The sequence below is a fragment of the Macrobrachium nipponense genome, chromosome 45 (genome assembly GCF_015104395.2).
Source record: "Macrobrachium nipponense isolate FS-2020 chromosome 45, ASM1510439v2, whole genome shotgun sequence".
NCBI lineage: Eukaryota > Metazoa > Arthropoda > Malacostraca > Decapoda > Palaemonidae > Macrobrachium > Macrobrachium nipponense.
Window position 1 is genome coordinate 13,646,112 of NC_061105.1, and position 13,372 is coordinate 13,659,483.

General features: G+C 41.0%; 1 protein-coding gene across 1 annotated transcript in view; it reads left to right on the forward strand.

The window, feature by feature from the left end:
* LOC135214170 (nuclear pore complex protein Nup160-like) overlaps positions 1–13,372 on the forward strand; it is a 60,758-nt gene that overhangs the window by 37,802 nt on the left and 9,584 nt on the right. The window contains exons 9-15 of the mRNA XM_064248240.1: positions 5,195–5,269; positions 5,714–5,905; positions 6,976–7,167; positions 8,447–9,972; positions 11,901–12,055; positions 12,308–12,502; positions 13,111–13,278. Of these exons, the coding sequence (XP_064104310.1) occupies positions 5,195–5,269; positions 5,714–5,905; positions 6,976–7,167; positions 8,447–9,972; positions 11,901–12,055; positions 12,308–12,502; positions 13,111–13,278 (2,503 nt within the window). The remainder of the gene's footprint in view (positions 1–5,194; positions 5,270–5,713; positions 5,906–6,975; positions 7,168–8,446; positions 9,973–11,900; positions 12,056–12,307; positions 12,503–13,110; positions 13,279–13,372) is intronic.

Here is a 13,372-nt window from a genome sequence, read left to right on the forward strand (position 1 = left end):
CGGGTGATCGGGATTGGTTGTGTGCTCCTTAAATAAGTGCGTGTTGTCATATAAGCGGATGTGCTCCCATTGACAAACGCCAGTTAGGATTCTGTCGAGTAAGTGGAAGAGACCCCATCGACAGATCCACAAGAACTCTTGGCCACAGATCACTATCTCGCTAAGGCTCTTGAGATGAAGCAGACTCCTGGGCAGTAGCCACGAAGTCTTCCATCTAAAAAGGTAGGAACTAAGGTTTATTTATACCTACAACATATGTTGTTTACCTGTCTAGTCAGTTGGTTAGCTGTCTCTTGCCCTCCACCAAAGGGTGTCAATCAGCTATGTATATATCTGACAGGTAAGTTGAATGTATGAAAATGACATTGTTATGATACAATAAAGTTTCATACATACTTACCTGGCAGATATATACATAGCTATAGACTCCGTCGTTCCCGACAGAATTTCAAATTTCGCGGCACTCGCTACAGGTAGGTCAGGTGATCTACCGCCCTGCTCTGGGTGGCAGGACTAGGAACTATTCCCGTTTTCTAATCAGATTCTCTCTTCCACCTGTCTCCTGCGGGGAGGCTGGGTGGGTCTTCAATTGTATATATCTGCCAGGTAAGTATGTATGAAACTTTATTGTATCATAACAATGTCATTTTTAACTTCTTAGATTGGTCCCTTGGGGTGATGTCCAAGAAAGCCCATGATTCGGAAGGAATCGAACCTGAAGCCCTGTTATGCATATTGTCTTGTATTGACAAGGCGGTACAGGATGGATCTTTTGAAATCTCCTCTTTGTTTGGGGCAGGTCTTTTAAAGAAAAGGACTGTATATGGCGCCTTCTTAACAAAGGCAGTCTCACATGCTCAGAGAGCAGCACTTCTATATGCGCCTCTATCTGACTTTTTGTTCCCTTCTCAGTTAGTAAAGGACATTGCGCATTCTTTAACTGAGAAGGCAACTCAGGATCTGCTGACGCAGTCAGCAAGAAAGAAGAAACCTGTTGCTGCATCGGACAAGAAAGGACCCAGTACAACGGTGCAGCCCTTTCGAGGTGGTCCGACCTCCAGACCTTCCACAAGGAGGAAGGCTCCAGAGAAGAGAGGTAGATCTGCCTTTCGTCCCTTTAAGAAGGGAAAATGAAGATTCTCTCCTCCAAGCACCAGTAGGTGCCAGGCTCCTGGGATTTGTGGAAGCCTGGACACTGATAAATGCAGACGCGTCATCTTTGGCGATCTTAAGGAGGGGATATCGTATCCCTTTCCTGAACACTCCTCCCCTAACGTCAATACCAAGGGAACTATCAGCCAAATACAAGGATCCTGTGCTGAGGGATACTCTTCGATCGATGGTGGAACAAATGTGGGACAAGAGAGCGATAGAATTGGTACGGGATCAACACTCCCGGGGTTTTACAATCGCCTTTTTCTGGTGGCGAAAGCCTCGGGAGGCTGGAGACCAGTACTGGACGTCAGCTCTCTGAACAAATTTGTTCAGAAGGAGAAGTTCTCCATGGAGACTTCTGCTTCAGTCATGGCGTCATTACGACAGGGAGATTGGATGGTGTCTTTAGATCTCCAGGACGCCTACTTTCACGTCCCGATCCACCCTTCATCGAAGAAGTACCTCCGTTTCATGACGGGGGGAAGGATCTTTCAGTTCAGAGCCTTGTGTTTCGGCCTGTCCACAGCTCCTCAGGTCTTCACAAGCCTGATGAAGAATGTGGCGAGGTTTCTTCACCTCAAAGGAGTGAATGTCTCTATGTATCTGGACGACTGGCTCATCAGGCCAGATCGGAGAGACAGTGCTTGGAGGACCTAAAGTTAACTATGGATTTAATCAAAGCGTTGGGATTGCTTGTGAACCTCGAGAAGTCTCAGCTGACCCCCAGACAAGACCTAGTCTATCTGGGGATTCGGATGGATTCTCGGGGTTTTCGAGTTTTTCCTTCGCAAGAGAGAATCGCAAAAGGTTTGCGGATAGTCTCTCTCTTCTTAGAGAAGCAACAAACGTCGGCGAGGGAATGGTTGAGCCTTCTGGGGACGCTTTCCTCGCTAGAACAATTCTTCCCTCTAGGAAGACTTCATATACGTCCGCTTCAATTCTTCCTCAAGAGGTCTTGGAGCTGGAAAACCGGACAACTGTCGGACGTTTTTCCCATTCCAGTGGAGATAAAGTCACACCTACAGTGGTGGTTGCTCCCTCTGAAAGAGAACAAAGGGATCTCTCTAAGAACACAGAACCCAGACCTAGTGTTGTTCTCCGACGCGTCGGAGAGAGGTTGGGGAGCGACTTTAGGCTCAGAGGAAGTGTCAGGCACCTGGGAACCAGCACAGGTGTCTTGGCACATAAACTGCAAAGAGCTCTTCGCCGTACATCTGGCCTTGAAGAGCCTAGAACCTCTGGTGTCAAACAAGGTAGTGCAAGTAAACGTGGACAACACCACCGCACTTGCCTACATTCGGAAACAGGGAGGGACGCACTCCTCGTTCCTTTACGAGCTCACGAGAGACCTATTACTTTGGACGTCTCACAGGAACATCTCCCTGCTGACAAGGTTCGTACAGGGAGTAAGGAATGTGAGGGCGGACAGGCTCAGCAGGAGGAACCAGGTCCTTCATACAGAATGGACACTACACGAGGAAGTGTGTCTCGATCTCTGGTCTCTGTGGGGAACTCCTCATGTGGATCTCTTCGCAACATTCATTTCAAAAAGGCTCCCAGTTTTTTGCTCGGTCGTGGAAGATCCAAGAGCTCTTATGGTAGACGCCTTCCTGCTAAATTGGTCTCGAGTAGACGTATATGCTTTTCCCCCATTCAAAATCCTGGGGTTAGTAATGAGAAAGTTTGTGGCGTCAAAAGAGACGAGGATGACGTTAATAGCCCCCTTTTGGCCGGCCCAGGAATGGTTCACGGAGGTGGTAGAGTGGATCGTAGATTTTCCAAGATCCCTACCAAGAAGGATGGATCTTCTCAGACAACCACACTTCAAGAGGTACCACCAAAACCTCCCCGCTCTCGCTCTGACTGCCTTTCGACTATCGAAAGACTTGTCAGAGCGAGAGGCTTTTCTCGCGAAGTGGCAAGCGCGATCGCGAGAGCACGCAGAACCTCCACTACGAAAGTATACCAATCAAAGTGGGAGGTATTTAGAAGGTGGTGTAGATCCAAGAAGTTGTCCTCCTCCACTACCTCTATAGCGGAAATTGCTGATTTCCTGCTATTCCTGAGAGAAAAATCTCATCTAGCCGTATCCACAATAAAGGGATACAGAAGTATGCTCTCGGCTGTATTCAGGAACAGAGGTTTAGATCTGGCAGATAATAAAGATCTCCACGATCTCATAAGGTCTTTTGAGACTTCAAAGTCTAAGGAACCAGTACCTCCGAACTGGAACCTAGACGTAGTCCTAAAGTATCTGTCATCGGAAAGATTCGAACCTCCTCATCGGGCATCGTTTAGAGACATTACCCGAAAATGCCTATTCCTATTATCTTTAGCTACGGCAAAGAGAATTAGTGAATTGCATGCTCTGCAGGATAAAGTAGGATTCAAGGGAGACTCAGCGATTTGCTCGTTTAAGACCCTGTTTTTAGCGAAAAACGAGAATCCTACGAATCCCTGGCCTAAGTCATTCGAAGTCAAAGGCATGTCGAGTCTCGTAGGCAGAGAAGCAGAGAGGTCTCTATGCCCTGTTAGAGCTCTGAAGTTCTACCTTCAGAGAAAGCATCAAATGGGAGGCTCTAGACAAGGTCTTTGGTGCGCGGTAAAAGACCCCACAAGACTGATGTCCAAGAATGCGCTGGCATTCTTTGTAAGAAACGTCATTACAGACGCTCATAAGGCCTGTCCTGACGAACAGTTACAACTGTTGAGAGTAAAAGCTCATGAAGTGAGAGCTATAGCGACGTCTCTCTCGTTTCATAAGAATATGTCGCTTAAAAACATCATAGATACGACATTTTGGAGATGCAACTCAGTATTTGCATCTCATTACTTGAAAGACGTGCGTGTGACATATGAGAAGTGTTTTTCTCTAGGTCCTTTCGTATCGGCGGATACGATTCTGGGTACGGGAGCCGACACCAATCCTTAAATGTATATACTTTTCTTCTTTTTGGATATGGTCGAGAGTCTCTTCGAACAATGGAGGACTTAGGCTAGCACGGGCGGCCGTCTATGTTGTTCAGTAAGAGAATTCTTGTCATATCCAATTAGTTGAGTATAATTTTTTTTTGAAAATTATGTATGTGTGCGTAGTGGTTTTGAGTTACGGTTGTTGTGACGAGTTCGGGGATAACTCGTAACAATCCTTAGTTCTAACATATGGTTAGGATCAGGTGGTCGGGATTGGTTGTGTGCTCCTTCATAAGGTGTATTGTCATATAAGTGGATCAGCACCCATTGACAAAGTCCTTTTAGGCTCTGCCGAGTAAGTGGGTAAGACCCCATCGGCAGACCCACAAGAACTCTTGGCCATAGATCATATATCTCGCTAAAGTTTCTTGAGGTGATGCAGACTACTGGGCAAACACCCACGAAGTCTACCACCTATCAGGTAGGAACCAAGGTTTTATTTATACCTACAACATATGTTGTTTACCTGTCTATTCCATATAGTAGCTGTCTCTTACCCTCCACCGAAGGGTGCCAATCAGCTATGTATATATCTGACAGGTAAGTTGATTGTATGAAAATGATATTGTTATGTTACAATAAAGTTTCATACATACTTACCTGGCAGATATATACAATTAAAGGCCCACCCAGCCTCCCCGCAGGAGACAGGTGGAAGAGAGAAAATATGATAGAAAACGGGGATGGTTCCTAGTCCTGCCGCCCAGGGCAGGCCGGTAGATCACCTGACCTACCTGTAGCGAGTGGCGCGAAATTTGAATTTCTGTCGGGGACGACGGAGTCTTAGCTATGTATATATCTGCCAGGTAAGTATGTATGAAACTTTATTGTAACATAACAATATCATTTTTTCAATGGTTTTTATTGTTCTTGCTGTTGGTAAACAGAAATAGAATATATACACGGGTCATTATAAAATTAACACTTTCCTTTGGAACAACCTGATTGCCATGAATATACAATAGTACAGTAATGAATAGATTTTAAGTAACTATAAAGCGTCGTATATGTCATAACAACCAGAGTCCCTTGTATACAACTAACTCTTGCATCGATTTTATTTCAGTTTGACTTGGTAGACTTCAGCCTTACAACTTCATATATCTGGACTTTGTGGACAGATGCAAGTAATGACACACAGGTGAGTTTCTTTCTAGATTACTTTGGTAATACAAAAGAAGTCTCAGTATATAGATTAGTTTGTTTGGTTTGAGTTGCAGGTTGAGATATTGAAGTATATATGTACTGGTTGAGAATTGTGTTTATTTCAAAGTCTCATAAAACTATACTTACAATAATTCTTGTATTTTTGCACACACGTAAACAGTATGTTCATTAAAAAAAAAAAAAAATTCTGAAGTAACAATCCTAGCATGTAAGACCTAATGGGATGAATTATTTTTCTAATACTTATATTTTGATATTTTTGCAAGTTTTCTAGTTTTATTCATATGAATAATTTTGAGTGAATTTGTATAAGGTATTTTGTTATTGTGACTATTCTGTATAAAAAGTTTTTCTGTTATATGCAATGAAATGTCACATTTTACCCTTTATTATATATGCTTGTTTTATATATTTTCAGTTGTTGTACGCCTCGGTGGACGGGGAAGGGGAAGTCAAAGCACCGTTTGATTTATCAGCTGTGGTACTGGAACAGCCACCAGATAAAGATGTACCTCTTACAGATCCTTATTTAGACCCAAAAGAAGTTTACCTTCGAGAGCTCTTTACTCCAAATCGATTTTCTGCTTACACTCTTAGGAAAGCTCTTGGGGTAAGTAGTTTATCCTTCATTACTTTATCACCCAGTCTGAAGACTTGAATTATGAACGCAATTATGTTTTAGGAACTCATTGTCAGGTTTTTTCATGCAAGCCTTCATGCTTTCAGAAAATGTTTAGTTGTAAGTATTAACAAGGAAACAAGAGTTTGTTTTACTTTTATTCTTGTACATATATAAGAAATAAAAGATAATAGGCACAGCTAAAATAATAGCAAGGTTGAAGACCAAGTGGAAATGGTAGAGCATAATAAGATAAAGAATGAAATAACATTGAAACTAGAAAATCAGAAGACATAGGCAAGAATATTTGGGATTACAAAGAAGTGCTTTGCAGAGTAAAGGAAATTATAAGTGAAGAATTAGAATAATTATTACTGGAAACATGCTTATTACGTATACTTGTAAAACTGACAACTTTGACATCAGCTGGTATTTTTCCTGGTGTACAGTTAAGTCAGAAATTAAGACAGAAATATATGTGGCATGTTGCTTGGTCATTAAGAATTTCTCTATTGCATAGACTCACGTATAAAATTAATGTTGATAGCCATATGCTGAAAATAAACTGAAATATCAGTGCTAGGGGAGGTGAAAGTTAGTTAGGGAAGTAGTTAATTAGGGAGTGGTAGGATAAAGACCATTGGGAAGGCCTAGGGAACCATGAAGAAAGCATAGATGAGGAGGTGCACTAGAAAGGAGAGAATTTATTTCTTGTCCAACTGTGAATAACCTAATTCACCACACAGATGTACTCAGTAATTATGAAATGCCTTGTAAAACACCTAAATTTTAGTATTTTAGAGTGAGTTAGTTATAAAAGATAATTTAACAAGACTACTGAAATAGGAGTACGTATGTTAAGAGATCACTAATGGGGTATACTGAGACTGTACAAAGTGAAAAGTGTTGATGTTACAGGTTAGGCTCTTGTCTTGATATCACGAAAGCTTATAGCAAACTAGGTCTCAAATTGATTGTGGGAAAACTAGTAAAATACTGGATAGTAAGTACCAAAGATAGTAACTGTCATTTGTGTGTACAGGTCAGCTTTCATTTTGCAGATTTATCGACGTAGTGTTGAAATGTCTTTTGTTGGTGATCGGGACATGTGGAGGCTGCAGGAAGAAGTGGAAGCAGCTTTGAGAGAGCAAGTTGAAGCGAGGCTCAATTCAGACTTGAGTGAAGAGGAAATAGCCCAGATTACCATGGAGGCATGGGCTACATTTTACTCACATACCTTGCAATATCATCAGGTAAGAAGTTTTGGCAGATGTACTGAATGTGTATCTTTAATCCAAAAGTATATATATAATTTTTACTTACCTTTTTGTCTCTTTTATTTCATTATACCTGGTTAATGGTAGTTAACTGATAGTTCAATTGCATTTGAAGTTATCTAAGTCAAGTAAAGCAGTGGTTAGAATACCCGTATAAGAGATGTCCAATGGGTATAATCCTATCTTGCCTGCCAAAAATGCTCCCATTCCTTTCCTGATTTTATCAAACGTATAGAATTCACTTAAGAGGAAGAAAGAACCACCAGGTATCAGAATTGTTGCAGATTTTATGAACAGTCGTTGAAATGAGGCTTGACTACCTCTCAAGCTCATCTTGTGATGGTTGGTAAAGAGAATACCAGGAAGGAAAGGAGAATCTGCCCTTCAACTGTGGAGTGTAATGATAGAGAGCAGCTTTTAATATAAATTAACTGAAATAAATAAAAGCATAACCCAAAAGAGAATATCCATAGCATCTTTGTCGTCAGTTATGTGAAAAAGGCAGATTTAAGAGCTCGTATAGTGCCTGCAAGAGACAGATGAACTGTTAGCATGAGAAGCAGGAGATGCTTTTGCAAATTCAAGATTGGTTAAGAAATGTGATAAGCCTAGGTTGTGAACTCTAAAGAGTGGGAGCTTTAGGTGATATTTCTGAAGGTAGGTCTGTACGTATTTGATATGTGCTTTGAAGACATTACCACTGGTTGCTTCAAATTGCATAAATTGATTTGAAGCAAGCAAATATTTTAGTAATGATGTCACAGTTAATCCACATACATCTTGTTTATACCAGACAAGCTTTGAAAGCAAGGTCTCAGAAAATTCTAACTCTCCATTAGATATCTTATTGACTTTGGATAAGTGTTACTAGAATGGTTTTTCTCTCAAACCATCACACTCATATAGCAGGTGAGATAAGAAGCATCCTGGATGTCTTTCCCTTCCAAGTTTTCTTTTCTTATCGCATGTGACAATTTGGATCTGCAGCATTTAACTAGGGATAATGGCATTGGTAAAAGCAAAAGGCTTGTAATGTATGAAGCAAAAATTGTTTAGTTTTAAATTACAGAAATGTAACTGCTTTAATTTGATGATGATTATGTGAAAACTAGAAATAAGATTTTCTACTGTGTTCATTTGTAATTTACCCATGCTCTTGATTTGTGTTTATTGCATATGGAATTGTTTTTCAAGCTAGTCCATACTATTTTCATGATATTATTCATTACTGAGATTTTTTTTGTTTTTTCAATAGGTTGGCCACAAACCAGTTGGTATAGTGGGCGTTGGAGCAGACAGAATTATTGGCATTGTCAGGAAACAAGTTGTTTCATGGATCCGACCTATGGATGCACTCGAGATTTTATCTCTTGCTCCTATTGAAAGCTTGAATGTTACATCATTGAATGGGGTTTTAAGTGAGGACACAGTTGTAACTGCTGCTGTGATAGCCTTGGCACGTCCACTACGTAAAATTCGCGAAATTCTCCCCCCAGAAGTTGCTGCCGCTTTTCTCCTTGATTTACATCACCTACAGTCACCAGATCAAGTGGGAGACTCCATCACCGCATCTCTTCTAGCTGATAGTTCCAACTTGGGTGCCAGTCTGAGTCAGCAACTTGCAGGTGTAACAGGAATAGTTGGAGGATTGTGGGGGTATTTACACGCATTACAGCTAGACATGGGAATGCCAGATTCTTTAGTGCTGGAAAATGGGGGCTTACCTCCACCTCAGTCAGTATCTGAAGCATTTAGAGGATGTGCAGGTGCATCCGTAATCAGTGCAGTTGTAGCTCAGATGGCACGAGTTAGGTTGGACCTTTGTCGAGATCTTTTGCTTTTGCAGCAAGTTGCCCTGCAGCTTGGTCACCAGTGTCGACTGACTACGGACTCTGTGGCTCAGATGCGCTCAACTTTGCTGCCTAAAACTTCCCTCCTGACCCAAGCTTATTTTGCTCTTCTTCATATATCAACTGCAGCGGCCATCCAGGCAAGTCAGGCAACCCTGGATGTTGGAAAACGTCAGTTAGCTGCACTCTCCCTAAGTGAAGGTCCAGGAGTTGTTCTGTCTCCGTCAGGTCTCGGTCGACCAACAGCTGTCTTAGAGCTCTTTTTTATGAACAGTGGGGGAGATTATGCTCGTTCTCTAGCGATGCCTACTATAACTCAGTCTGATGCCAATAATAGTGGTGCTGATGGGGAATGGAGTGAACTTTTAATGCCATTATCTGTAACTGTATCCCAGCTTGCCTGGCCCATAAGCAGATGTCTTTTATTAGTAGAATGGTTAGTGTGGGGTGGACAACATGGCGCCGTGCAAGAATATGTACGGCTCCTTCAGCCTTGGTGTGAGTGGAACAGTTGTTCCAGAAAATTCTTACTTGGTGTTGCGCTTCTCAACCAAGGAGAGGCTTCAAAAGCTGCACATCTATTTATGGCAGCCCAGGATGGCATTATGACTGAAGATTTTCTTGCTATCAAAGTAGCTGGTGGTGGAGCTGACACACCACCTGACCAGCTACGAGTCATGTACTGCCTACGTGTCATACGTCTGTTGGAACAAAGTGGTCACCCTGATTTAGCTCTCCAGGTCGCTCAAAAAGGAGTATCAATAGCATCTGCTGATCATCCTTCATTATCTGCACTATATTTAGTTGTGTTTAAGCATCACCTCGAACTGCAGCACCATGATGAAGCCTTTACAGCCCTCTCATCGTTCCCAGATCCCCACCGAAGACGCAACTGCTTGAGACAACTGATTATTTCATTACATGATAGAAAGTAAGGACTGTTGTATTTAGTTGTAGTTTTTGCTTTACATATAGGGTATCACAACTAATGACTAAAGTAATATTTTGTATTTTGAACCTCACATAAGATGTTATTTGTTCCTTTTGGAGTACAAACAATTGCCTTTTATGTAGGAAAATTCCCTACTGTGAGCTAGAATTGGGTATTGAATCTTGGTAACAGGTTAGATAACTGCTGATAGGTTTGTGAGAGGGGGGAGAACCTCCTCCCCCACTTGCCATCATAAAGCACTTTGTCTACAGACACTATCAAATTAAGTCTTGTTTTGCTTTGACTTACTTCAGATTGAAACTTCTTTCATTTTTTCATTGTATGTGAGGTGATTGTGTTTTTTTCAACATGGGTTTGAACAATAAATGCAAACATCGAAAGTTGTGATGTAAAGCAGTTGTTTGGAAACTTTATGGTCATGGTGTTAGTGAAACCAAATATGTTAATCTGCATTGGTGCTGAGTGTGGTGGCTGGTCTCTACAGCCGATAGGTTCAGCGGCAGTAAAGGAAGGCTAAAAGATGTTTGCCCGTTTTTACAAAGGGGATTACTTCTTTGATACTGCTGAATCATTTTGGCTTATTCCTCCCAGATTGCCCTCTGTCTCCCTACCTTCCGTTTACTTAAGGTTCTGCGCAACGTCCCTTTGGCCCCTAACTGCAACCCCTTTCATTCCTTTTACTGTACAGCTGTTCATATTCTCTTTTTTTTTTTTTTCTTCTTCTTTTTTTCACCTTACTCTCCACCCTCTCCTAACAATTGTTTCATAGTGCACTTGTGAAGTTCCCCTCATGTTACACATTTAAAACCTTTCAACTAACAATTTTCTTTTCAGCATTGAATGAATTCATAGGTCCCAACACTTGGCTTTCGGGCAAAATTCTATATTCCATTTCATTCCTACTCTGCTTGTTCTTATCTGGCCCACAAAATAGTTTCAATCACCGACTGCCAACCCAGGGATGGCCATACCTTCTTTGTCTGGTATCAGGAGGGGTCCCCCTTCCACAAAACCAAGACACAGAACTCAAACTTCTTCCTTTTAATAACCAGGAGCCTTCCCAGTCCTTTTGGCATCCCCTTCCATCTTTGACTAGGAAGGGAATTAAGAGGAAGAAGAAAGGAGAGGGGTGTTGAAGTTGACAGCCCAACCCTCCAGTTGCCTTTACTCAAGGTGTTAAGGTAGGAAGGGTTACAGACTACCTTTCTAGGACTGATATCCTTCTGTATCTTGTCACCTGGTACAATACTATTCTCAACCTTCCATTGAGGCCCTCTAAACCTACTCTGTCCCAATCTGCAGAAGTGAAGGGATTATTATTAATAGGGCTTAGTTTTTCCAGACCTCTGAGTCCCAAGTAGACTCTTCTCGGGCTGGTTGAGAAGTGAAGGGAATGGTAAAGAAAATGCTATGGCTGAAGGCCCTGTTAACCTTGCAGCCATATGCTGGCTTGTATAGGAGGTTACAGGAGTCATTGCTTCTCTGCTCATGCATGACTAGGAGCATGGCCGTCTGTGAAAATCTCACCTCAACCACTCAACGTAATTCCTGATAGTGAAGAAAAAAGTGCTTGATGGCAGTTGTTACCAAGTTTCAGCAACCTATTCCAGCTTGCATTGAGGAATACTCCCAAATATAAGTCTTGTTTGTCTACTTATGGAAAATCTAAACTACTTCTAAGATTTGTAATTTTGAAGCCAACTTGCTACTGGGAAATTTATGTTTCTTTTTTTCTGCTAAAAGTATCTAGTGAACATTACATTTAGCTTGAACATTTTAAGCTGAACATCTTACCTTGAACGTGTATTTTGCATTTGGTTTGGTTATTATTGAGGGTTAACTTGAGTTTTTTCTTAACTTTTTGACATCACTGTTTAGTTTGCTGTTAATTTTTTCTTTTTTAACAGATGCTTAAAGACTTTAGTAAATTATCAGTATGGAAGTTTGGAGTCTGATGTTGTCACAATTTTGGAGAACCGTGCACGATCGGCAGACATTCTTGTTAACAATTACTATGATCTTCTATATGCATTTCACATTAGAAAGCACAATTATAAAAAAGGTGAGACAATAGATTTGATTTGCATAGTTCTTTGATGTGACTTTTGAAGGCGATGTGTTGCAGTGGTTTTGACAGATTTTATATTACTGTGAAATATTGTGTATAATATGCAGGTGTTCATCAATTGAGACAGCTTTTAAAAAATTGCTTGTAAGCATTCCATGTGAACAAAGATTTACAGGATTAGTTCATTTTATTTGCAATCTGTAGACATTTAGAAGATTTATAACACTCAGTGAACTTATATTACAGGTGCTTGTGTCATGTATGAGTGTGCCCTTCGTCTCAATGTAGAAGGCTTAGGTGAAAAGGGGCTGAGGCAGCAGGCCAAGTGTTACCTAGCATGCCTTAATTGCTTGAGACACATACCATCAGAACAGGCATGGATTCTCAAACCACTGCCTAAGGCGTCAGGAGAATCAGATGATGGTTCTGAGAAAGGATCAAGTAAGACACACTCAAGTATCTCGTGTAGTACATACAGCATTTTTGGTATGGTCCTTGCTGGTGGAATTTTATTTTGATCTAGAACATTACATCTTTTCTGTAAGCATGTCATAAATGATCGGACTATTTCTGACTGCTAGTGTTTATGAAGCGGGACATTTAATTGCCTTGAGCCAAGTGCTGATTATGTATTTTAACCAGTAGAGTAGGCTTCCCATGTTGGAGGGTAAAATCAAGCATATATTTGTACAACATTAATTTGTTATTTCATATTAACACATCCATCATTTGTTTATTGTTAGGCATTGTTTTGAATTACTATTAGTTGTTACTGTATGTGGTTTTTTCATATTCATTCTCTTTATTTCTTCTTCACATATGGACAGTATTGTGGAAGCATGCTGATATATTCATGTCGTTTTGTCTCATTCCGTAATATGATAATGCTAAAGGTATCTGAAGAAAACACTTTAAATCAGTTTATTCGCTTTTATTTTCTTACTCTACTGTTTGTCCTGACTTTAAGGCTTTACTTATTTGAAGTGGATTTATAACTTATTGTTTGAAATTAGGATGTAGGTATTTCTTCAACACATTTTGTATTACAGATGGTAATGGTTCCAAACGAAGCGTGAGTGGGACGTCTGTGATTCCTCCTTTGTGTCGAAAGAAGCCTCAGGTCAAAGTGCTGGAACTGAAGCACATAGAAAGGGAATATGAACTCGTCCATGCAAGGCTAAAGATGCTGAAATTGCAGCCTGATAGTCAAGCAGCAGGTAGGATTATTTATTATGGCAGTTTCACACCAATGGTGTTACATATACTTAAAAAACTAATCAACATCTGACCCTGCTAAGGGGAATTGTGATA